This window comes from Cebus imitator, unplaced genomic scaffold (genome assembly GCF_001604975.1).
Source record: "Cebus imitator isolate Cc_AM_T3 unplaced genomic scaffold, Cebus_imitator-1.0 Scaffold72, whole genome shotgun sequence".
NCBI lineage: Eukaryota > Metazoa > Chordata > Mammalia > Primates > Cebidae > Cebus > Cebus imitator.
The window spans coordinates 5865782-5887021 of record NW_016107387.1 but is presented as its reverse complement, the minus strand read 5'-3'; the positions used below and the strand labels follow the sequence as shown (position 1 = coordinate 5887021).

General features: G+C 47.4%; 3 protein-coding genes across 16 annotated transcripts in view; all 3 read right to left on the bottom strand.

The window, feature by feature from the left end:
* KRBA2 (KRAB-A domain containing 2) overlaps positions 1–3780 on the bottom strand; it is a 7442-nt gene extending 3662 nt beyond the window's left edge. For 2 of the 8 annotated variants that reach the window (XM_037739605.1, XM_037739608.1), the window contains exons 1-2: positions 3547–3780; positions 3380–3464 (exon numbers count right to left, since the gene is read on the bottom strand). The gene's annotated coding sequence lies outside the window, so the exon portion shown is untranslated. Of the gene's footprint in view, positions 1–2165; positions 2333–3379; positions 3465–3546 lie in introns of all 8 variants that reach the window. The other 6 variants (XM_017531484.2, XM_017531485.2, XM_037739604.1 and 3 more) reach the window with 5 other exon arrangements.
* On the bottom strand, positions 3202–20208 carry RNF222 (ring finger protein 222). The gene is made up of 3 exons (XM_017531372.2): positions 18299–20208; positions 16537–16542; positions 3202–3214 (listed from the first exon to the last, which is right to left on the bottom strand). The coding sequence occupies exon 1, from the start codon at positions 20187–20189 to the stop codon at positions 19527–19529; it is 663 nt and encodes a 220-aa protein (XP_017386861.1). The 5' UTR covers positions 20190–20208; the 3' UTR covers positions 3202–3214; positions 16537–16542; positions 18299–19526.
* On the bottom strand, positions 4505–11890 carry RPL26 (ribosomal protein L26). Of its 7 annotated transcripts, none has more exons than XM_017531495.2 (4): positions 11870–11890; positions 10692–10864; positions 8692–8832; positions 4505–4671 (listed from the first exon to the last, which is right to left on the bottom strand). In XM_017531495.2, exons 2-4 carry the CDS (start codon positions 10857–10859, stop codon positions 4543–4545), a joined length of 438 nt encoding a protein of 145 aa, XP_017386984.1. In that variant the 5' UTR covers positions 10860–10864; positions 11870–11890; the 3' UTR covers positions 4505–4542. The 7 variants fall into 7 exon arrangements, with proteins under 7 accessions (XP_017386984.1, XP_017386980.1, XP_017386978.1 ...); XM_017531491.2 differs by lacking the exon at positions 11870–11890 and adding an exon at positions 11743–11763; XM_017531489.2 differs by lacking the exon at positions 11870–11890 and adding an exon at positions 11334–11710.
* Positions 20209–21240: the final 1032 nt, after the last annotated feature.

The following is a 21240-nucleotide window of genomic DNA, read 5'->3' as shown; positions in this document are numbered from 1 at the left end:
CAAAGGACACGAACTCATCATTTTTGATGGCTGCATAGTATTCCATGGTGTATATGTGCCACATTTTCCCTGTCCAGTCTATCATCGATGGGAATTTGGGTTGGTTCCAGGTCTTTGCTATTGTAAACAGTGCTGCAATGAACATTCGTGTGCATGTGTCCTTATAGTAGAACGATTTATAATCCTTTGGATATATACCCAGTAATGGGATTGCTGGGTCAAATGGAATTTCTGTGTCTAGGTCAGGCTTGATGCTCTCAATAGGGTTGGCAGGATCTGTTTCCAATGGAAATACTATGTCTGTGTACACAGAGATATGTCAGGAGATTATCATGCAGAAAAGAGATACCCCAAATGGAGCCCACATGCCACTGTGATCAGATAATTCCTTAGGAAGAGAACTTGGTACTCAGTTGTCTAAACTGGGATTCCTTAGTTAGAACAGCCCTAAGACAGGATGGTGATAAGGTCAAGGGAGTTCACATGAGGACTGCAGGAATTCCAGCAAGCTTAGGAAAACAGGATCCCAAGATCCCAGCTGTCAGATGCAGAGCTGAGGGGCAGGGCAGAATCCTGAGAAGCAGAGAAAGATGAAAACTGTTAAAAGCTCTGAGTGGGAGTCTCGGTTAAGCTGGACCTGCCTCCAAGTCCTGAAGGTCCTCTACTACAAGGGCTTCAAATTCCCTTCCTCAGCATTACCGGTTAACCATGAATACTCCTGATTCTAAGACATTGCTAATTATCAAACCACTGACTTAATGACAACTTTGAGAGGAAAATATATTCAGACACATTCACATTTTAATATGTAAAAAATAAATGCATTTTTGTTTTTTGTATTTTTGATAGAGATGGGGTTTTGCCATGCTGCAGAAAGCCTAGGCTGGTTTCAAACTCCTGGTCTCAACTGATCCACCTGCCTCAGCCTCCCAAAGTGCTAGGATTACAGGCATGAGGCACTGCGTCTTGCAGAATTGAAGAAATTGCACATTTGCAAAATGTTCTTTACTCTAAGCCTGTGTTCAAGATCTTTTGCAAACTGATGTATCAAAGGCTCTGAGGCTGGGCATGCTGGTTCACACCTGTAATCCAGGACTTTGGGAGGGCAAGGCGGGCAAATCACCTGAGGTTAGGAGTTTGAGACCAGCCTGGCCAACATGTTGAAACCCCATCTCTACTAAAAATACAAAAATTAGTCAGGCAAGGTGGTGCATGCCTGTAGTCCCAGCTACTCAGGGAGCTGAGACAGGAGAATTCTTTGAACCCAGGAGGCGCAAATTGAGGCAACTAGCGTGGATCATGGCACTGAACCCCAGCATGGGCAACAGAGCAAAACCAACTCAAAAAAAAAAAAAAAAAAAAAGGCTCTAAGAAGTCCTGCAGTAAAGAAACGAATTTCACTTTGTTTCATCTACCAGTACTATTAAATCATTGACACAGGACTTTGTTTCCCAAAGAATATCTATTACCATCCTATGGTCTTACTATTTTTTTTTTTTTTAACACTGGGTACACCACCACACCCAGCTAATTTTTGTATTTTCAGTAGAGATGAGGTTTTGCCATGTTGGCTAGGCTGGTCTTGACTTCTGGCTTCAAGTGATCTGCCCATCTTGGCCTCCCAAAATGTTGGGATTACAGGCATGAGCCAGTGTACCCGGCCAGTCCTACTAGTTCTAACAGACTTGCAACCACAAGGTATTCAATGGAATCCAGGAAGAGCACTTTCCAGATTCCTTTCTGAAACCAACATCTCTCAGAACTTGAGTACTGTGTTGGTTGCTATTTCAGTCCCTCAGGGGACTGCAATGGAAGGAAAAGCCTCATCTTCATTCTATAAAAGAATGAAGGCAACTGTGCATGGTGGCTTACACCTGTAATCCTAACACTTTGGGAGGCCAAGGTGGGAGGATTGCTTGAGGCCAGGAGTTCACGACCAACCTAGTCAACATAATGAGATCCTGTCTCTAAAGAAAAGAAAAAAGAATGAAGGCAACAGGCTAGAACCAATTTATAATCAAAAGATGCAAAATCTCAGTGTTTAGTAAGAGATACAGTCCTTACTATACCATGAAATACTACAGTATAGTCCAAGGGTCACAATTGTCTAATAGACCTATTTTGGTTGGTCCATCTAGTGATTTAAAAAAATTTGAATGACTCACCTCTAATTACAGGTTGGGAGATTTCACATAAAAAAAATCTCAATTTCTGGCTTTCTTGAAAAGAAGTTCTGGCTGCACTGGCAGCATGGTTGCCTGGCAATAACTGGCTATAATGGAGAGGCGGCATCCTCCTTTGGATCAAGCTTGTCCAACCTGCGGCCTGTTTGCTGCATGCAGCCCAGGATGCCTTTAAATGCAGCCCAACACAAATTCATAAACTTTCTTAAAATATTTTTGCAATTTTTTTTTTTTAGCTCAGCTATCTTTAGTGTTGGGGTATTTTATTTCAGGCCCAAGACAATTATTCTTCTTCCAATGTGGCAGGGAAGCCAAAAGATTGGACACCCCTGCTTTAGATGGAGCCTGGACTCTCTTGTTTCCCATAATCTCTAAGGGACCTACTAACCTATTCATCTTATTTGCCCACTCCTGCAGATTTCTAAGCTTTCATTATCTTTTTTTCTTTTTTTTTGAGATAGGGTCTCACTTTGTCACCCAGGCTGGAGGGCAGTGGCAAGATCACAGCTCACTGCAGCCTCAAACTCCCAGGGTCAAGGCATCTTCCCACCTCAGCCTCCCCAGTAGCTGGGACTACAGACAGGCGTCACCAGGCCAGGCTAATTTTTTTTTTTTTTTTTGTAGTTACGGGCTCTCATTATGATGCCTAGGCTTCAGTGTCTTTTCCAAAAGCAACATGAAAGAAATGTGACCCTAAATCAATTAGCTTCCTGGTGTGATCTGTGCTGATGGCTAAGTGATAACCGAGTTGGTTAGAGAAAACTGGAAATACTTCCAAAGCCATGTTTACTCCCTTCACCCACCTGTGAGTCTTTGCCTTGGCTGTTTCTGACTTGGAATATCCTCGCATTGATCTTCCAAATCACTGCCAGCTGAAATCAGCCTCCTCCCTGACATATTTAGTAACTTCAGCTGTTTGCCATCTCTCCTTCCTCTCTCAATAACCTGTATCACTCACTGGAGCACTTTGCTTTGCATCTTTAGTCGACCAGTTCAGATGTTTACAACCTAGAAGGTAGGGACGGAGGCTTCTACCTGCCTGTACTCCCTCGGAGGGCTCACGAATACAGAGCCGAGCACAAAAGATGTTCAAAGGACATTTAGTTTAAAATGTCGCTTATAGGCAGGTCTTCAATTAGAGAGATAGCAGCGGTATGGCTGAGTCTACGCTTGGGAACTCACTTTCTGACTCTTACCATTTACGGACTAAAGCAGTTACTTGGGCCTCAGTTTCCTCATCTACAACACGGGGAGATGACCAGTACCCATCACAACCGATTGCTATGAAGATTCAATGATAATGCAGATAAGGCACCTAATACAGGGTCCCCGCACAGTCCACCACATGGGCACGCCCACTTACTCCTGAGGACCGGGCTGGGGCGTCGCCTCCTTTGTGCAGCCTTCCTACCCTGACATCGCAGACCGCTCCCACCGCCTGGATCCACGCGTCCGAGCCCCGCCAGATCAAGGCTGAACGGCTGAGACTGACGGGCAATGGAGAAAAGGACACACCAGACGAAGCGGCGTCTGGATCCCGCTTCACCTAGATGTCCGCGGGCAGCCACACCTCCGGAACCCTCAGCCGGAAGCCGATCAACGCCACCCGGAAGTCCCGCCCCACCACCTCCCCCATCAGCCGGCGACACCGAGAAAGGGCCGCTACAGGTTTCGCCCAGACAGGACAGCATTGGGAACACCGAATAGCGCGTCCACCTAGACGGCAGCTGTGACTTTGGCCAGGCCAGTGACTCAACTAGGGCCGTTTCCACATTGCTGCAAAGTAACGAGTATGCTGCTTTGATCCTTAAAACGAGGCATGGCGGGAGCACACACACTGCTGCCACCTCACACGTTCTCACTCCATCCTGATAAAACTGCATTTTAGATCAGTATTTCATTATTTCAACTAAAAATTTGTTAGGTTTTGGTCTCAGGGCACTCAACCAGCACTTGCGCAGAAAACAAGGTGAAGGGGGCCCCCATGGGTAGATCAGAGAACTTGAACCTGAGGCCTCTCACTAAGTAATCTAGATGCTATAGGAAGTCACAGAAGCTGCTTCTATTGAAAGCAAGACCTCCTTTCCAATGGCAATACAAACGTTTAGGCAGTAAGGTAAAAAATATAGGCTGTCTGACCATACAGCAGCCTATCCATAGGAAGAAAGTTGAAAGACAGGTTCAAGAAGAGGAAGTGTTTCCAACTAGGTTTTCTTACAGGCCGCCTTCTAAATGAGACCCCCCTAGCTATCGACATATCCTGAAATGCTGCTGCCCACTATAAAGAAGTGCCCTAAATCACCACACAAAACAGACTCCTCATTTCAAGTTTTAATCAAAGCTTGTATATAAGGTTACTTTATTCCTGCATCTTCTCAATTGTTTCTTCCTTGTATTTGCCCTTTTCCTTTCCTACTTGGCGAGATTTGGCTTTCCGTTCAAGGATCTTTTTGCGGTCTTTGTCCAGTTTTAGCCTAGTGATAACAACCTGCAGAAAAATGAGAAAAAAACACTCCCAAGCTTTAAATAAACACCAAGACACACGAGAAAGCCCAACATTTAATACCATTTCCCACACCTGAGGCAGTGGATGCCCAAAGAAATGATTAACTTTTAAAAAATTCTAGAAATTACTCTTTAGTCATCAAACCTGGCTTAAATATTTACTAATATCCTACCAACCAAGGCAAGATGGCATAATTCTTATTGTAGCCTCTTCTGTGCTTCATTATGTTTTTTATTGAAAAATACGATTCATGGCCGGGCGCGGTGGCTCAAGCCTGTAATCCCAGCACTTTGGGAGGCCGAGGCGGGTGGATCACGAGGTCAACAGATCGAGACCATCCTGGTCAACACGGTGAAACCCCGTCTCTACTAAAAATACAAAAAATTAGCTGGGCATGGTGGCACGTGCCTGTAATCCCAGCTGCTCAGGAGGCTGAGGCAAGAGAATTGCCTGAACCCAGGAGACGGAGGTTGCGGTGAGCCGAGATCGCGCCATTGCACTCCAGCCTGGGTAACAAGAGCGAGACTCCAAAAAAAAAAAAAAAAAAAAAAAAAGAAAAAAACGATTCATTCTGCTTTTGTCATGACAGTCTTATAAACTGTCATACACAAATCTATTTGTTTCTAAAGTAACTTCAGGCTGGGTGTGGTGGCTCAAGTCCCCAATCCCAGCACTTTGGGAGGCAGAGGCAGGCAGACAACCCTGGCCAACATGGTAAAACCCTGTCTCTACTAAAAATACAAAAATTAGCGGGGCGTGGTGGTGCGTGCCTGTAATCCCAGCTACCTGGGAGGCTGAGGCTGCAGTGAGTTGAGATCATGCCACTGCACTCCAGCCTGGGCCACCAAGTGAGACTCAACAAACAACAACAAAACAAACAAAATTAGCCACACGTGGTGGTAAATGCTTGTAACCCAGCTACTCAGGAGGCTGAGACGGGAGAATTGCTTGAACCCAGGAAGCAGAGGTTGCAGTGAGCTGGGAATGCACCATTGCACTTCCAGGCTGGGTGACAAAAGCAAAACTCTCTCAAAAACCAACAACAACAAAAACAAACAAAAACCAACACCCTAAAACAGAAAAATTATAAAGTAACTTCAGAATTTTAATATTAGAAACCTAGCATTCACATGTAATTCCACCTGCAAAATCTTTAGTGAGATGACAATACAGATCTTATTCCAACAGTTCAAACCCTAAAAGACATCTAAATTATGATAAATTTTAGTCTTATGAAGGCCACGAAAGGCTGAAAAGAGGTGCTGGAAATACAGCATGCTGACCAAACAACCTCTGCTGTTGCGGAACTCACATACCACTATAGGAAGACTGAAAACAAAAGTGAATGTACATCCCTTTGATAGAGAAAGAAGGCAAGTGACGAGGCCGAGGGGCTTTCTAGAGTGATCAGGAAAAGCCCTACTAATAAAGCTACATTTGAAGAGACCTAAAGTGGTGAGCCATCTATCTATGTACAAGTATCTGGAAGAGAACAGCAAGTTGAAAGGTCCAAATGCAAGAGATTATAAAGTTTCACAGGTGTGTTTCCTAAACTTGAGTAAGAATTAACTGGAGGGCTTGTTGAAACTGACACCTGGGTCACAAACCCTAATTCTGCCTCACTAGGCCTGGGCTCCTAGAATTTATAATTCTACCAGGATCCTAGGTCCAGCAGACCAGAACATATAGAATGGAAAAAGATGTCAGAAGTGAAGGAAAATCAGTCTTTTTTTTTTTTTTGAGATGAGTTTCACTCTTCTTTCCCAGGCTGGAGTGCAATGGCACAGTCTCGGCTCTCTGTAACCTCTGCCTCCCAGGTTCAAGCGATTCTCCTGCCCGCAGCCTCCCAAGTAGCTGGGATTACAGGCGCCTGCCACCACGCCCGGCTATTTTTTATTTTTTGTATTTTTAGTAGAGATGGGGTTTCACCATGTTGGTCAGGCTGGTTTTGAACTCCTGACCTCAGGTGATCTGCCTGCCTCGGTCTCCCAAAGTGCTGGGATTTTAGGCATGAGCCACTGCATCTGGCCAGATCAGTTAAAGTCTTATAGGCCAATGTGATGGCAAAGAGCAGACAGAATTCTAGGTATTGAGACAGTAGTCCACAGATCTTATAAACTGATGTGGGGTACATAATGAATCAGTCAAAATGACATTTTTGGTTGGACATGGCGGTTCACGTCTATAACCCCAACACTTTGGGGGGCTTAGGTTTTGGGCAACATCGCAAGAGCCTGCATTAAAATAAATAAAAATCTAATGATATTTTGGCCTGAGCAATTAGGAAGACAGCTGTCATACACTGTGATGGTTTGAATATGCCCAAGTTTGGGATACTTATAAAAGTTGAACTGCACAATTGGCAACTGGATATTGAGTTTAGGGGAAGTACTGAATTTAGGGGAAGAGGAGCTTCCAGACATCTTAAGTCCTAAGACTGGAATGAGATATGAAGATGACTATTGAGTCAAAGACTGACCATCACATGCTGCACTAACATGTACAGCACAAAAAGACTAAAAATCTGCTTGGTGACCTAAAACAACTGATCTGGTGATGGGAAGCAAAAATATGACTGGAGTAGGTTAAGGAGTGGGAAAGTCCTTGGTCCTAAGAGATACATACTGAAGTAATTACAGGTGAATGTCATGATCCTTATTTAGTAAATTCACTGGGAGTGGAGAAAGGGGATAAAGAAAATGTGGCAAAATTTTAATAGTGAATTCTAGGTCAGAGATGTACAGGTGTTTTACTATATCAGCCTTTGACTTCTCGGAGGTTAAAAAATTACATTTATTGTATCAACCTAAGATCAGCCCCTGCCAACCCCAGTGTTTGAAGAATCAGTGTGCACTCATTACCTTTATACTAAACATAAACACATTTTTAAACCTTGAAGCATATAAAGCAGAGGTCATAATTTTTGCATTAATTACGAGCAATTACAATTTTGGGGAGAATTCACATAAAAATCCAGGGTGAGCATCTGCTGCTACAGGGATCAAACCAGATTTTCTATCTTGGCTTAGACATAATCACTATTCGTGGGATCTTAACCTCCGAGTTTTGGGTTTTGCTTTTTTTCCCTTTCAAACATCTGTAAATGGTTTCATAGTTACTTCTCAGGGTCATAAAGATGCCTTACTGCTGAATTCTAATACAGGAGGCCAGGTGCTATGGCTCAACTCATGCTTGTTAATTGCAGCAATTTAGGAGGCTGAGGCAGGTGGATCATTGAAGTCAGGACTTGGAGATCAGCCTGGCCAACATGGTGAAATCCCACATCTACCCAAAAAAAAAAAAAAAGAAAGAAAAAAGAAAAACTTAGCCGGGCATGGTGGGACACACCTCCTGTAGTCCCAGCTACTCAGGAGGCTCAGGCAGAATTGCCTGAACCTAGGAGGTAGAGGTTGCAGTGAGCCGAGACTGTGCTACTCGCACTCCAGCCTGAGTGAGACTCCGTCTCCCAAAATAAGATAAAAAAAAAACCTCAACAGGGCCAAAGTGCCATTTCCCTTCCCAGATTTTGGGAAGCCAAAGCAGGCAGATCACCTAAGGTTAGGAGTTCGAGACCAGCCTGGCCAATATGGTGAAACCTCATCTCTACTAAAAAATACAAAAATTAGCCAGGTGTGGCGGTGCATGCCTGTAGTCACAGATACTCGGGAGGCTGAGGCAGGAGAATCGCTTGAACCCAGGAGGCAGAGGTTGCAGTGAGCTGAGATCGCGCCATTGCACTCCACCCTGGGTGACAAAGTGAGACTCTGTCTCAAAAGAGAAAAAGAAGAAAAAAAAAGATATACATAATGACAAAGACACTTTGATTTCAGAAACATTTTAAATGATAATAGAATTTTCAATACAAGTGCAGTAGTATTTAAGACATTTTTCCTAGCACATCTAAAATCAAGGAATATTTCTATGGGCATGCTCTGTAAACCATAACGTGTCAACAATAATTGCCATAATTTCCTCTCCTCCAGCATCCTGAAAAACACCTACCTTGCTGGGGTGAATGCCTACATGGACAGTTGTGCCATTAGCCTTTTCCCGCTGCACCCGTTCAATGTAGATTACGTATTTCTTCCTGTACACCTGGACTACTTTGCCAATCTGCTGACCTTTATAGTGTCCTCGTACAACCTAAGTGCAAGAATTCAAAAGTAACAAATATTTGAATAAAAGATTAACTTTGTAGATCATGAAAGTGAACTTATGCATACATCATTCACCCTATCATTATGTTAAAAGGGCCCACTTTGGGTGTAAGAGGGCAACAACAAGGAACTTGTTACTCCATCTCAAAAGCAGCAACAGACCAAGAGTATTTACGTCAGAGCCCATTTGTGTGTCTTTCAGAGGACAGCAATAAATCCTTAAGGGGACAAACCAATTCTTTCCCAAAGGTTAACTGACAGGAATCCTAGTGGTCCCCAGCTTGTCAGGACAAGTGTTTCTGAACAGACTCTTCTTTCCAGTTTGTGACTTTCTTGCACTGATATGTACTGAAAACAGAGCAAGTTCAGCACTACTACAGCAGGGACCAACAGCTGTTCTCTACCCACACTGCTCCTTATTTGGGAACCCATTTCATCTTAAATAGGCATGAAAAAATATTGATGAGGTGTAAGTGGCTCTAGAGACTGCCTAAATTCTTTAATCACTAGCTGCACTACAGATTACACTTAAGGATCATTTATAGAAACCTTCACCTAAATAGATCCAACAAATTATTTACCTGTAAGCACAATCATGTGACACTATTCAGTTAGAACTCCTGAATCTAGATTTGGAGCAATTCTGTTTACTGGTCCTCAACTGCGTCTTCAATGATCAAAACATTGAAACCACCTTTGCAAAAATTCTAAGTGAGAAAATTACAACAGTTAAAGAGATCTGACCTAACTAACTCCATCTTGCTTCTAACCTCCAAGCTGTCCTTGTTCATTCTTAGGCATAGGCCAAACTTTGCGAGGAACTTACGTAGTTTAACTTTGAAACAAAGATGGTACAGTCCTTTCTTGAAACAAACTCCCTTCTTGCCTAGGGACCAGATTTCCTTTGTAGGACTAAAAAATTAGCTGCACTATAAATTATGGTTTAGGCAACTAGAAGCCAAAAGATTCTAAACCTCCCCAGTTGTTCCTAGGGATAACATCACTACTGTAAAGCTTAAGATTGGTATGCTATTTTTTTCAGACTCCGCACTGATGGATCTGCTGGTGCCACCCAGATCAATAAACTGATCTTGTGGACCAACTCAAACCAAGACAGCGTCAACTCCCCATGCCTTCATCTCTGATGTGACCAATCAGCACTCCCCACCACTCCATAGCCTCCCACCTGCCAAATTATCCTTAAAAAACTCCAGTCCCCAAATTTTCCGGGAGACCGATTTGAGTAATAAACTCCAGTCTCCCATTCTGGCTCTGCAGGAATTAAACTCTTTATTACAATTCACGTCTACATAAATCAGCTACATCTGGACAGCAGGCACAATGAGCTTGGTGGGCAGTTACAACATATTGAGAAAAGGATAATCCCAAAGCAATGCTCTGATTATCTGTCCATCTGTCATCTAATTATTGCCACATCATCTGACATTTGGGAAAACTGATTTTCGGGCAGGATCCCCAGGAGCTGGAGACCAACCCGGGCAATAAAATGACATCCCTGTGTACAAAACAAAAAAAGGTCCCATCTCTGAGCATCACTTGAGCTCAGGAGTGAGCCATGTTTGCAGTAGGTCATGATTGGGCAAATGCACCCCAGTCTGGGTAAGACTGAGACCCTGTCTTAAAAAACAAAAAACAACAACAAAAAGAAAATTGATTGTCATCAAAATTAAAAACTGAAAAGCAGCTTACTTATTGTTTTTTTTGGTCCCTAGATCGACTCACCTTGCCACTCTCTGGGAGCAAGAGTCTCAGAATGCAATCCCTCTGCTAAACCAAGTGCGTGTAATATCCATCAAAACAACGAGAACGAGTAGGGATACACACCTGAACTTCATCATCCTTTCGGATGGGCATGGATCGCACGTTGTACTTCTGTCTCAGCTCTTTGGAAAGTGGGGAGGACATAATCTTCCTGCGAATGTGGGAAGGTGCATTGAAATGCCTTTTGCGATTCTTGCTTCGGTCGGAAGTCACAAAGGGATTGAACTTCATTTTGGCTAAATAAAAAGTTAAACAGACTCTTAATGACCAAGATCTCATCCAGCTTCCAAACAAATAACCGCAGTGCATCTTGATAGTGTAGAATGCTCACAGGAACTGTCATGTTGTGAAACTTCATAAAAAACTGCTTGATCGGAAGGGCCTATCACCCGAAGCTCGAAACCTTGTATTTTTTTTATTCGGATGTTTTCCGAATATGTTTATAGGATAAAGACTTTTGCATCAAAAACACTTGTCTTAGTTTTAAGACCTTTCAGTTACACACTCCCAACTCCTTCAGCAGCACCTGAGAGAATCAACACTGGACTTACATCTCTGCTGAATTACGGCAGAGGAGACCGACAACGCAGTTCTCTTAAATTATAACGTCACGTTTTAGAAGACACAATCAACGTTCATCCTCTATGGGCTTGAGCGTGAATATATACAGCCTCTCCAAAATGAATAAGGCTCTCCATCCCGAACCTGGAAAATCCTGCACAAGTCTCGGGTCCTAAAAGCCTCCCAGGGGGCAAGTGTGGTCTGAAAGTTCCGAGAAATTACTTCGCGATCATTTTTTAGGAAACGACACTACCCAGACTAGACTCTCTTTCCACAGACTCCCTCCCCTCAGCTCGTTTTCGAGTCCCCAGTTCCCTGGTCCTCCATCACTCTCCGGCCCGAGGTCCTTGATTTAAAGGGAAAACAAGTAAAAAAAAAAAAACCATCCCAGCCTCCCCTCCTGGCTGCTACTTGGCCGACGGGAGAGTCTCGGGGTCCCCGAGGTCGGAAGCCACCTTGCCCAAGAATGGATGGCTGTGGATTACACCCGCTTGCCCGCCGACTGCTTACCAGCTCCCGCTTGGGCGATGGCCGCAAAAGGGAAGAGAATTACACGCTGCTTCCGGTTCTGTAAGTTTACAAAAGATGTCGCGAGATCTATGTCTCTTGGAGCAAGAGGGGTGCGGAGTTTGAGCGGGAGGAGTAAACTGGGAAATAAATGTATGGCTTGTGCCACCTACTGGCTAGGAGGGGAACTGCGAGGGACTGCAAAATCCCTCCTTCGGGTCTTAGTGTCTCCCTTCGGAGACCCGGGTGCTGCCGCGGAATCCTTTGGGAAAGGTAGTCCCCGAGCAAGTGGCGAAGGATGCTCAGGATCCGGCTGTCCCTGGGGGTGATGAAGGAGCGAGCAGCCCCAGGAGACCTCCTGGTACCTTCACGCCCAGGTGCCGGGGGGGCCGGCGTGCCCTTAGCCAGGGAAGGGCAGTCCCTGCTTTGGGCAGCCAGGAGGCGCTGGGACGCCGGCCGGCCGGTCGCCTGGGTCCCTGCACTCGCCGTCCCCGCCCGCCCGTGGCGTGGGCGCGGCCAGCGTGCCGGTCCTTTAACGAGCCCCAGCGCGACGCCGGCCACCGCCCCTGCACCTCGGCGTCTGCTGACCGCACCGCGGGGCCCGCCCGAGATTCGGTTCTGGGTGGCAGGGGGCCTTGCGAGGACCGGGGACACCGATCGTCCCCTGCTTCAGCGGAAATAGGTCCGAGGCCGCGTTTCTAAGGCTCTCCCAGTGCTGTGGGAGGTGCTGGTCCAGACCCCGCTTTGAAGGAGCCGGGCGGGAAGAAGCCTCTCGGTGTCGGGAGCTGGGCGGGTTTCTGAATGTTCGGCCTGTTCGCTTCCAGTTCAGGATCAGACGGCAGCGGGGAAGCCATGCGTTCCCTGTAAATGTTTTTTTTTTTTTTTTTTCTTCCACCTTTCTTTCTTTTCTTTTCTTTTTCCCGAGACTGAGTCTAGCTCTGTCGCCAGGCTGGAGTGCAATGACGCGGTCTCGGCTCACTGCAACTTCCGCCTCCCAGGTTCAAGCGATTCTCCTGCCTCAGCCTCCCCAGTAGCTGGGACTACAGGCGCGCGCCACCAGGCCCAGCTATTTTTTTTTTTTTTTCTTTTTTTTGGTATTTTTAGTAGAGACGGGGTTTCACCATATTGGCCAGGCTGGTCTTGAACTCCTGACCTTCTGATCCGCCCGCTTCTGCTTCCCAAAGTATTGGGATGGCAGACATGAGCCACCGAGCCCGGCCTCTTTTTCTTTTTGAGACAGACTCTTGCTCTGTCGCCCAGGCTGGAGAGCACTGGCACCATCTCGGCTCACTCAACCTCCACCTCCCGGGTTCAAGCGACTATCCTGTCTCAGCCTCCCGAGTAGCTGGGATTACAGGCGTGCACAATCACACCTGGCTAATTTTTGTAGTTCTAGTAGAGACGGGGTTTCACCATGTTAGTCAGGCTGGTCTCGAGCTCCTGACCTTGCGATCCGCCCGCCTCGGCCTCCCAAAGTGCTGGGATTACAGGTGTGAGCCACCGCGCCTGGTCCCTGCAAATGGTTTCTGAGGCTGGGCAGTGTTGTGCCCCAGTGCTGAACGGCTTCTGCTGAATGAATGACACGAGTGTCACAGTGACGGAGGACACACGTTTCACAAGAATACCGAAAATGTAGTGAGCCTGTTGGGTGTGGGAACGCTCTTCTTTACACTTTACCTCATGAATTCTTTTAATCCACAAAATGGCCCTGTTGTTGCTGGTATTGTCCCCAATTTACAGATGGGGCAAGTGAGCCACAGAGAAAGGAGAGGAACTTGGTGCCAGGTTATACAGAACCCATAAGTCACAGTGGAATCCTTGCAAGCTGGCTCCCTGGACTCTTCTGGGCACTGTAGATGGCCCCAGCTTGGGGGAACCATAGCTGGTTCCCAGGACGGCCCAGAGGAGGGAAAGCAAAGAACATGTGTTTTCATGATTTAGAAAGCAAAGAACATGTGTTTTCATGATTTAGAAGTTCTTAAATATGCTGTGAAGGAAGTAGCCCTAGATTTTATTCATAACTGAAAATTTCAGCAAGAATTCCTCTGCTGCGACCCTTTTCAACACATATTTACGAGGCATCTTTTTGTTTTTTTCTGTTTTTTTTACGAGGCATCTTTAATGGGCCAGCCCTGAAACTAGACACTGGAGGTGCAAAATAGGTCAAAGTTTGTGCCTGCAGGAAGTTTACTGTCTAAAAGGAGAGATAGACAGTTGGGTTTGATGGCTCACGCCTGTAATCCCAGCACTTTGGGAGGCTGAGGCGGGCAGATCACAAGGCCAGGAGCTCGAGACCATCCTGGCTAACACAGTGGAACCCCATCTCTACTAAAAATACCAAAAAATTAGCCAGGCATGGTGGCACGCATCTGTAATCCCAGCTACTCAGGAGGTTGAGGCAGGAGAATCTCTTGAACCAGGGAGGCGGAGATTTCAGTGAGCCAAGATTGCGCCACTGCACTCCAGCCTGGGTGACAACAGAGGGAGACTGCCTAAAAAAAAAAAGAGAGAGAGAGAGACAGACAGGGAATCAACAGCCACGAGGCCACAGGAAACGTGCTCGCTGAGCCAGCTGCTCTTGGTGCTTCTGTGATTCGGGAGCGGAAGGGAGCTCTGGAGCCAGGGAAAACTTCCAGGGTGAGGTCAGCATCGACTGGAATTGGAAGAATGTTAACATTTGCTCCATGAGGCAGTGGGAATTGCTTGGAGGAAGGCCTGGAGGTGTGAGGCAGCGACTGGTGTTTTCCAGGAACCAGCTCCTTAGGCTGAAGAGAGGCATTCAGAGGGGCGCCCAGGGGCTCTGGGGCTGAGCTGAGTGTGATTTGGGTGCTGGAAGTCGCAGGGAGTTGCCGGAGGTGCCTGCCTTCCTACCTTGCCTGCCTTTCTGGCCTTCCCAGTGTCACTCCTCTTTCTTCCTAGTGTCCTTCCTAGTTTCCCAACTACCCTCCTGTTGGGGTGTCCCCATCATTTTCCTCTCTCCCCACCGAGGCCCTCTCTGTTTCCCCAGCTCCTGTATCCTGTGCTGCCACCCTACCCTCCCAGCACTGCCTTCCTTTCTCTTTTTGTTCAATACTGAGTCTCAAAACGAAATCTTTGGCCCCAAAAAGGACATGTATACTGACAAGGAGGTCAAAAAGAGATAACAGCTGAGTGATCTTGTGAGTCACACAGGGTTCAGTGAGGGGAGAGGTCATGGAACTCTTTCAGAGGGGCACAGAGGTCTCTAATATGCCCACCCAGGTTCCTGGCAACCCTCCCCAAGGCCCCACTGGCAATGCTATGGATCCTTAAGCTTGCCTGGTAGACTCAGACTGTGCAAGTGTGTATTACAATTGTGAGGCTGGGCACAGTGGGTCATGCCTGTAATCCCAGCACTTTGGGAGGCTGAGGCAGGAGGATCACGAGGTCAGGAGTTCAAGACCAGCCTGACTAACATGGTGAAACGCGTCTCTACTAAAACTACAAAAATTAGCAGGATGTGGTGGCGCATGCCTGTAATCCCAGCTACTCAGGAGGCTGAGGCAGGAGAATTGCTTGAACCCGGGAGTCGGAGGTTGCAGTGAGCAGAGATAATGCCATTGCACTCCAGCCTGGGCAACAGAGCGAGACTCCATCTCAAAAAAAAAAAAAAAAGTTATTGTGGTGATGGGAAGTGGCACTGTGTGTGTGTGTGTGTGTGTGTGTGTGTGTGTGTGTGCCTGTGTTTGTTTTGCAGGGGTTGGGGTGCCTCTAGATAAGGGGAGGAAGAGAAGAGCAACAGAGTTTAACCCCAGGCATCCATCCCTCTGTCTGTCTATGTATCTGTCTATCATTTATCTATATCTATCTGCCTAATGGTATTGTCCTGTAGTGCCGTGACCCCTCAGTGGTTGCTTAAAACCAAAGCTTTTATTTGAAAACAAAACAGAAAAAAAGAAAAGGGGGAATCAAGACAAGCACATTCAATGACAGTGCCCAGAGAAATGCGCAGGGACTCAGAGACACCGAGAACATTCGACCTTTAAACCTTACTCCTTGGGCACCTGGTAAGCATAAGATGTCACACCTCTAACCAGACAAACCAGCCCCATCAGCCAGTAGCTGACACTCAAACCACAGGACAGGCGGTTTGGCAGCCCTTGAATGTTCTTGGGGCAGCCTCACCACGCAGCAGGTGTGTACACTGAAGATATCTTTAGCTTCTAATAATTTTTCAGTTCAGTTTTTGAATGATATCTTTACTTGGTTAAAACATGAAAAGGTATAAAAGGTAAAGTGAAAACTCTCCTTCCCATTCCATCATTTTCTTATCCTTTTCCATGGTTAGTCAGTTACTCGTTTTTTGTATATCTTCCCAATTTTCTTCCTCCTTCCCTCCCTTCTCTTTTCCTTTTCTTTCTCTCATCAGTATCTCATTCTGTTGCTCAGGCTGGAGTACATTGGCACAATCACAGCCCACTGCAGCCTCCTGGGTTCAAGTGATTCTCCTCAGCCTCCTGAGTAGCTGGGATTACAGACACATGCCACCACACCCTGCTAATTTTTGTATTTTTAGTAGAGACGGGGTTTTACCATGTTACTAAAAAAAAAAATTTTATAGAGATAAGTTCTCGCTGTGTTGCCCAAGCTGGTCTTGAACTCCTGGCCTCAATTGATCCTCCCACCTTGGCCTCCCAAAGAGCTGGGATTACAGGCATGAACTACTGTGCCCGGCATTCCCGATTTTTTGATGCATAGGTAAGCAAATAGGAATGTAAATTCTTATCCTCCCCCACTTTCTTTCTTTTTCTTTTTTTTTAGACGGAGTTTCGCTCTGTCGCCCAGGCTGGAGGGCAGCGGTGTGATCTCAGCTTACTGCAACCTCTGTCTCCTGGGTTCAAGCAATTCTCCTGCCTTGGCCTCCCTAGTAGCTGGGATTACAGGCTCGTGCCACTACGCCTGGCTAATTTTTGTATTTTTAGTAGAGTCAGGGTTTCACCATGTTGGCCAGGCTGCTCTTGAACTCCTGACCTCAGATGACCCGCCCGCCTCAGCCTCCCAAAAGTGCTGGGATTACAGGCATGAGCCCCCGCGCCTGGCCTATTCCTCGCTCTTTCTACACAAATCATAGTATCCAGTATTCAGTTTTCCACACCTTGCTTTTTGTCATTTTCCATTGTACCTTGGAGACATTCTGTATAATTTCATTGAGTCCTTTCTTGCTCCATTTTTTTTTTTTTTTTTTTTTTTTTTTTTTTTTTTTTTTTTTTTTTTTTTTTTTTTTTTTTTTTTTTTTTTTTTTTTTTTTTTTTTTTTTTNTTAACAGCTGCATGATGTGCCCTGGACCTTAAGATAAATGACCAGTACCCTATTGATTAACATTTACGGTTTCTTCAATCCTTTGTTGTTATAAACGACACTGCGATTATATAGCATCATATGTATGCTGCTGCCCATACAGCAAGTATACCTGTAGAATGTTTCTAGAACAGAAATTGCTGGATCAAAGCAGGAATTTTCATAGATAATGTCAGATTTCCCTTGATAGGGATTTTACCAATACGCATTCCCACTAACCATTCCCCTGCCTCCCTCAGCTTCAGTAGCATAGGTGAAAAACGGCATACCAGCAGAATTTTAATTAATTTTAATTTTAATGTCTTTCTCAAGTGTGGTTGAATAGGTGTGTAAGAGCCATTTGTATTTGTATTTCAAACTTTTTCATCTAAAGTGAATTGTCCTTCAAGTCCAGGCTCAGAGCTTCCCGCATACATGGCAAAGTCTCTGTAATGTTTGAGAAAATATATACCTTTATTTAAAAAATAGCTTTTGGCATTCTCTGAAAAGAAGTTCCAGCTACAGGTCACCACTAAACAATATGAAAACTGAGGGTATTTTGAAAGAAACTTTTGGCAAACACGACAAAATCTGGAAAGACCAGAATCTGGTTCCCAGAAATTCATGACACTGTTGAAAACATCCTGGCTGAGGTGGAGAGACTCACTGGAGTCTGCACATTTAACATTAGTTTTATTCATATAATAAATATTTCTCCATGGAATTCATCTGCATCCCTCCCCGCACCCCCCCCCAATAGCACCTGTGCTCTTCTGTAATCTTTTTAATTTCTATTTTTGAGATGGAGTTTTACTCTGTCACCCAGGCTGGAGTACAATGGCGCGATCTTGGCTCGTCGCAACCTCTGCCACCCAGGTTCAAGCAATTCTCCTTCCTCAGCCTCCCGAGTAGCTGGGATTACAGGCGCGTGCCACCACGCCCAGCTAATTTTTAAAACTTTTAGTAGAGACGGGGTTTCACCATGTTGGCCAGGCTGGTCTCGAACCCCTGACCTGAGGTGATCCACCTGCCTCCACCTCCCAAAGTGTTGGGATTACAGGCATGAGCCACTGCACCTGGCTCTTCTGTAATTTTGGAATGGGCACAGAGAAACCCATGAGTGCTTTAAAGCAGCCCTCTCTATGTCCCAAATATCCCCTATGGGGGGCCCAATTCCCCAGTGGTCCCCAAATGACCACCACAGCAGGCATTTAGGAACTAGATAAAACGTAGAGTGCTGTTTCTTCCCCCACAGACAGCAAATTGCCGAGAGGGTTATAGGTTGGGGGCTCCCCCCAACCTATAACCCGCACACCTGGGTGCAGACCACTACTTATTGGAAATTGCTGGAGGCTTTTGTTGTTCTCCATTGTAAGGTGTTAGTTGACTTATGGACCTCAATAAACAGCCTATAGCTATCCCCAAATGACTCAGGCTAGACCCAACCTGAGGCTCTTCACAGTCCAACCTGGGGGCCCTGGCAAAGAAACCTTGGGGAGCAGCGGATAGCACCTGGGCCTCAGCATTCCTTGGTTGAGATGGCAGCGTCCGTGACAAGCACAGCTGTTTTCCTCCCCAGCCTTCCTCACCCAGTCCAGCCTGGCAGTCCACCTCGGAAACTGGCCCATCTGGTGTGGCCTCTAAATGAGTGGCTGGGTCATGAGGAGGAGGATGAGTTGGGAGGGAGGGGGGGCCCCAGGGGTTCATTTCCTCACATGGTTCTCAGCTGAGTCAAGGCTCGACTGTCAGGCTTCCCCTCCACTTCCTGCCACCCTTGAGAACCCCAGGACTCAAAGTTTGGATCCCTCCTTGGGCCTGGAAGGTTCAGGGAGACCTCTGGCCCTGTTTGTGGTCCACTCTGCTGGCATGACCTCTGACAGCAAACCCCTGGCTCTGCATGTGGCCTCAGCTCTCCAGGAAGTTTTTGATGATTCTCCCAGAAATTCTGGGGCAGCCTCTGAGATCAGCTTCTCCCTCGGGGAAGGCCTTCTAAGCTGGCAGGGTGGGGACAGGGAGGGCTTGGGGATGGAGTGTGGTGGAGGTTGAGGATGAATGCTGAGATTCTGGGCTCTGCTTCTGTCTGTTTCCGAGGGTAAGCCACAGAATCCTGGGTGGTAATTCTGGCCTGGAGGATCCTGCCATCGGCCTGCCCAGCAGGACGTCTGCCAGCAGGACTTCCTTGTACCTGGAGGGGCCCACATGGCTTTGGGCAGGTCACCTGGCAGGTAAGGTCTGCCGCTCAGGGCTGGTGAGCCCGCAGGAGAGCAGTGACCTCCCATCTTCCCAGCCTAGAGGAAGGGGAACATATCTGCTAAGGATTCATGTGGGGAACACATGTGTGCAGAGTCAGCTCCAGCCTCCCTGTCCAGCTGAAGCCCCAGCGGGGGTTGGGGAAGCCCAAGGCCCTCTCTGTGCCCAGGTCCTCCCTTCTGTCTGCCCATGTGTCCCTCGGAGCTTGGTGGCACCAGGGCTGCCGTGGGGCCTCTTGCCCCCTCCCAGGCCACAGCCAGCCTGATGGCCTCCCTGCGGTGTGGCTCACGCCTGCTTCCTGACCAGAAGCACCCAGGGCAGGATGGCGGCCACCACAGCCACCACGGCGATGAGTGTGATGAGCAGCAGGGCCCGTGATCGGCAGCAGAAGGCGCGGGCAGAGCGGGGTGCGGGGGAGGCCTCTGAGAGCTCCGCCAGGCTGCGGCGGGGCAGCACGCTGTCCTGCTCCCCCAGGGGCATCCCGTGGCGGCTGATGACGAAGACCTGTGACTCCCGGGGCAAGCTGGGCAGCAGGTCCAGGGGGAGCTGGGCACTCTGGCCCGGGCTGCCTGGTGGCCTGGCCTGGCCGTGGGGTGGCCTCCAGGCAGATGAGGAGGCAGCCAGAGGGTTTGTGTGGCCCAGGCTGTCCAGCGGGGGTACGGAGGGCAGGCCCACTGGCACAGTCAGGGTCTGGGAGCTCTTGTCCAGCATGGAGGGCCAGCGGGAGCTCTTCTTGCTGAGGAAGGTGACGTAGCGGCAGATAGGGCAGACCAGGATCCTCTGGACCTGCCCATCCACGCGGGTGGACAGCAGGTACTTGACCAGGCAGTCATGGCAGAACACATGGCCACAGCTCAACGTCCGGCTTGCGCCCTCCAGGTCCTGGAACTTCTCGTAGCACACGGGGCACTCACTGCCTGAGCTGTCCTTGCTCTCCCCTTCTGACATGGCCCCTGGGAGTTGGCATGCTCAGCTGTGGGCGGGAAGGGTTGTGAACATTGGGGTGTTTTTCCTGTTTCCTACTCCTGTACTAACTCCTACCTACACTTCTGTCTCCACTGCCTCCTTTATCCCTCTCTGTCTTCTGCCCCTCTCCCTTCCTCCAACTGTTGCCTCTTCTGCTGCGCCTCCTCCATGGCCCACCTGACACAAACCAAGGGACTGAAGACCTAGAGGGGGAGATGAGCAGATGCTTCTGGAAGGGAAAGTCGGGAGACAGAGAACCAGAGAACCCAGTCACACCGGACCCCAGGAGGGTGTGTGGAATTCCTGATGTCTCACTTCAGCCACCACGTACACACATGGTGAGGTCACCACCTCACCTCTTCCTGTTTCAGTGACGGAGGTGAAGACAGGAGGTGAAGACAGGAAGCCCCTGTTCCCAGGGGAAGCAGGTGGCTAAGAAGATTCATGCACAGCCTCAGTCCAGTCTCCAATTTGGGCCTGTACCCAGAGTGACCATTTTCCAGAAAAGCCCGTGCTAGTCTCAACCTCTGCCCTCACCTGGTGTTGGTGAGTCCATTGGATTTCCTCCAGCCATGGGATTGCATTCCTCCATGCTAAGTGTGGCTATAAAGCAGTGACTGTTTAAAAAAACAAAGCTCAGAACTTACATGTCCAAATGCCTGCTGGCCCTCCACATAGTCGCGTCAGGGAGTTATGGGCTCATTCCTTCACCTGCCACAGCTGAGTCATTCTCCAAATTCTTCTTATGGGGCTGCCTGAGGCAGTAAGAGAAGCATCTGATTAACCTTGATGGAGGCAGAATTTCATCCTTTGAGACTATATCTGATATTTTGGAAATGGCCAAGAGTCACTGGGAGCCATGTCTGATAAGAAAGTAAATGAGCGATCAAGTGGCATCATATTGTTTGAAATCACAGCTATGGCTGGGCACGGTGGCTCATGCCTATAATTCCAGCACTTTGGGAAGCTGAGGTGGGAGGATCACCTGAGGTTGGGAGTTTGAGGCCAACATAGAGAAACCCTGTCTCTTCTA

What these genes read in the sequence shown, in the direction of transcription:
- RPL26 (XM_017531495.2), bottom strand. Translation starts at nt 10,859, where the DNA reads ATGAAGTTCAATCCCTTTGTGACTTCCGACCGAAGCAAGAATCGCAAA. An exon ending in GAAAGGATGATGAAGTTCAG is followed by an intron (nt 8,833 to 10,691) that starts GTGTGTATCCCT and finishes TCTTGCACTTAG; the next exon opens with GTTGTACGAGGACACTATAA. An exon ending in TAGGCATTCACCCCAGCAAG is followed by an intron (nt 4,672 to 8,691) that starts GTAGGTGTTTTT and finishes ATTTTTCTGCAG; the next exon opens with GTTGTTATCACTAGGCTAAA.
- RNF222 (XM_017531372.2), bottom strand. Translation starts at nt 20,189, where the DNA reads ATGTCAGAAGGGGAGAGCAAGGACAGCTCAGGCAGTGAGTGCCCCGTG.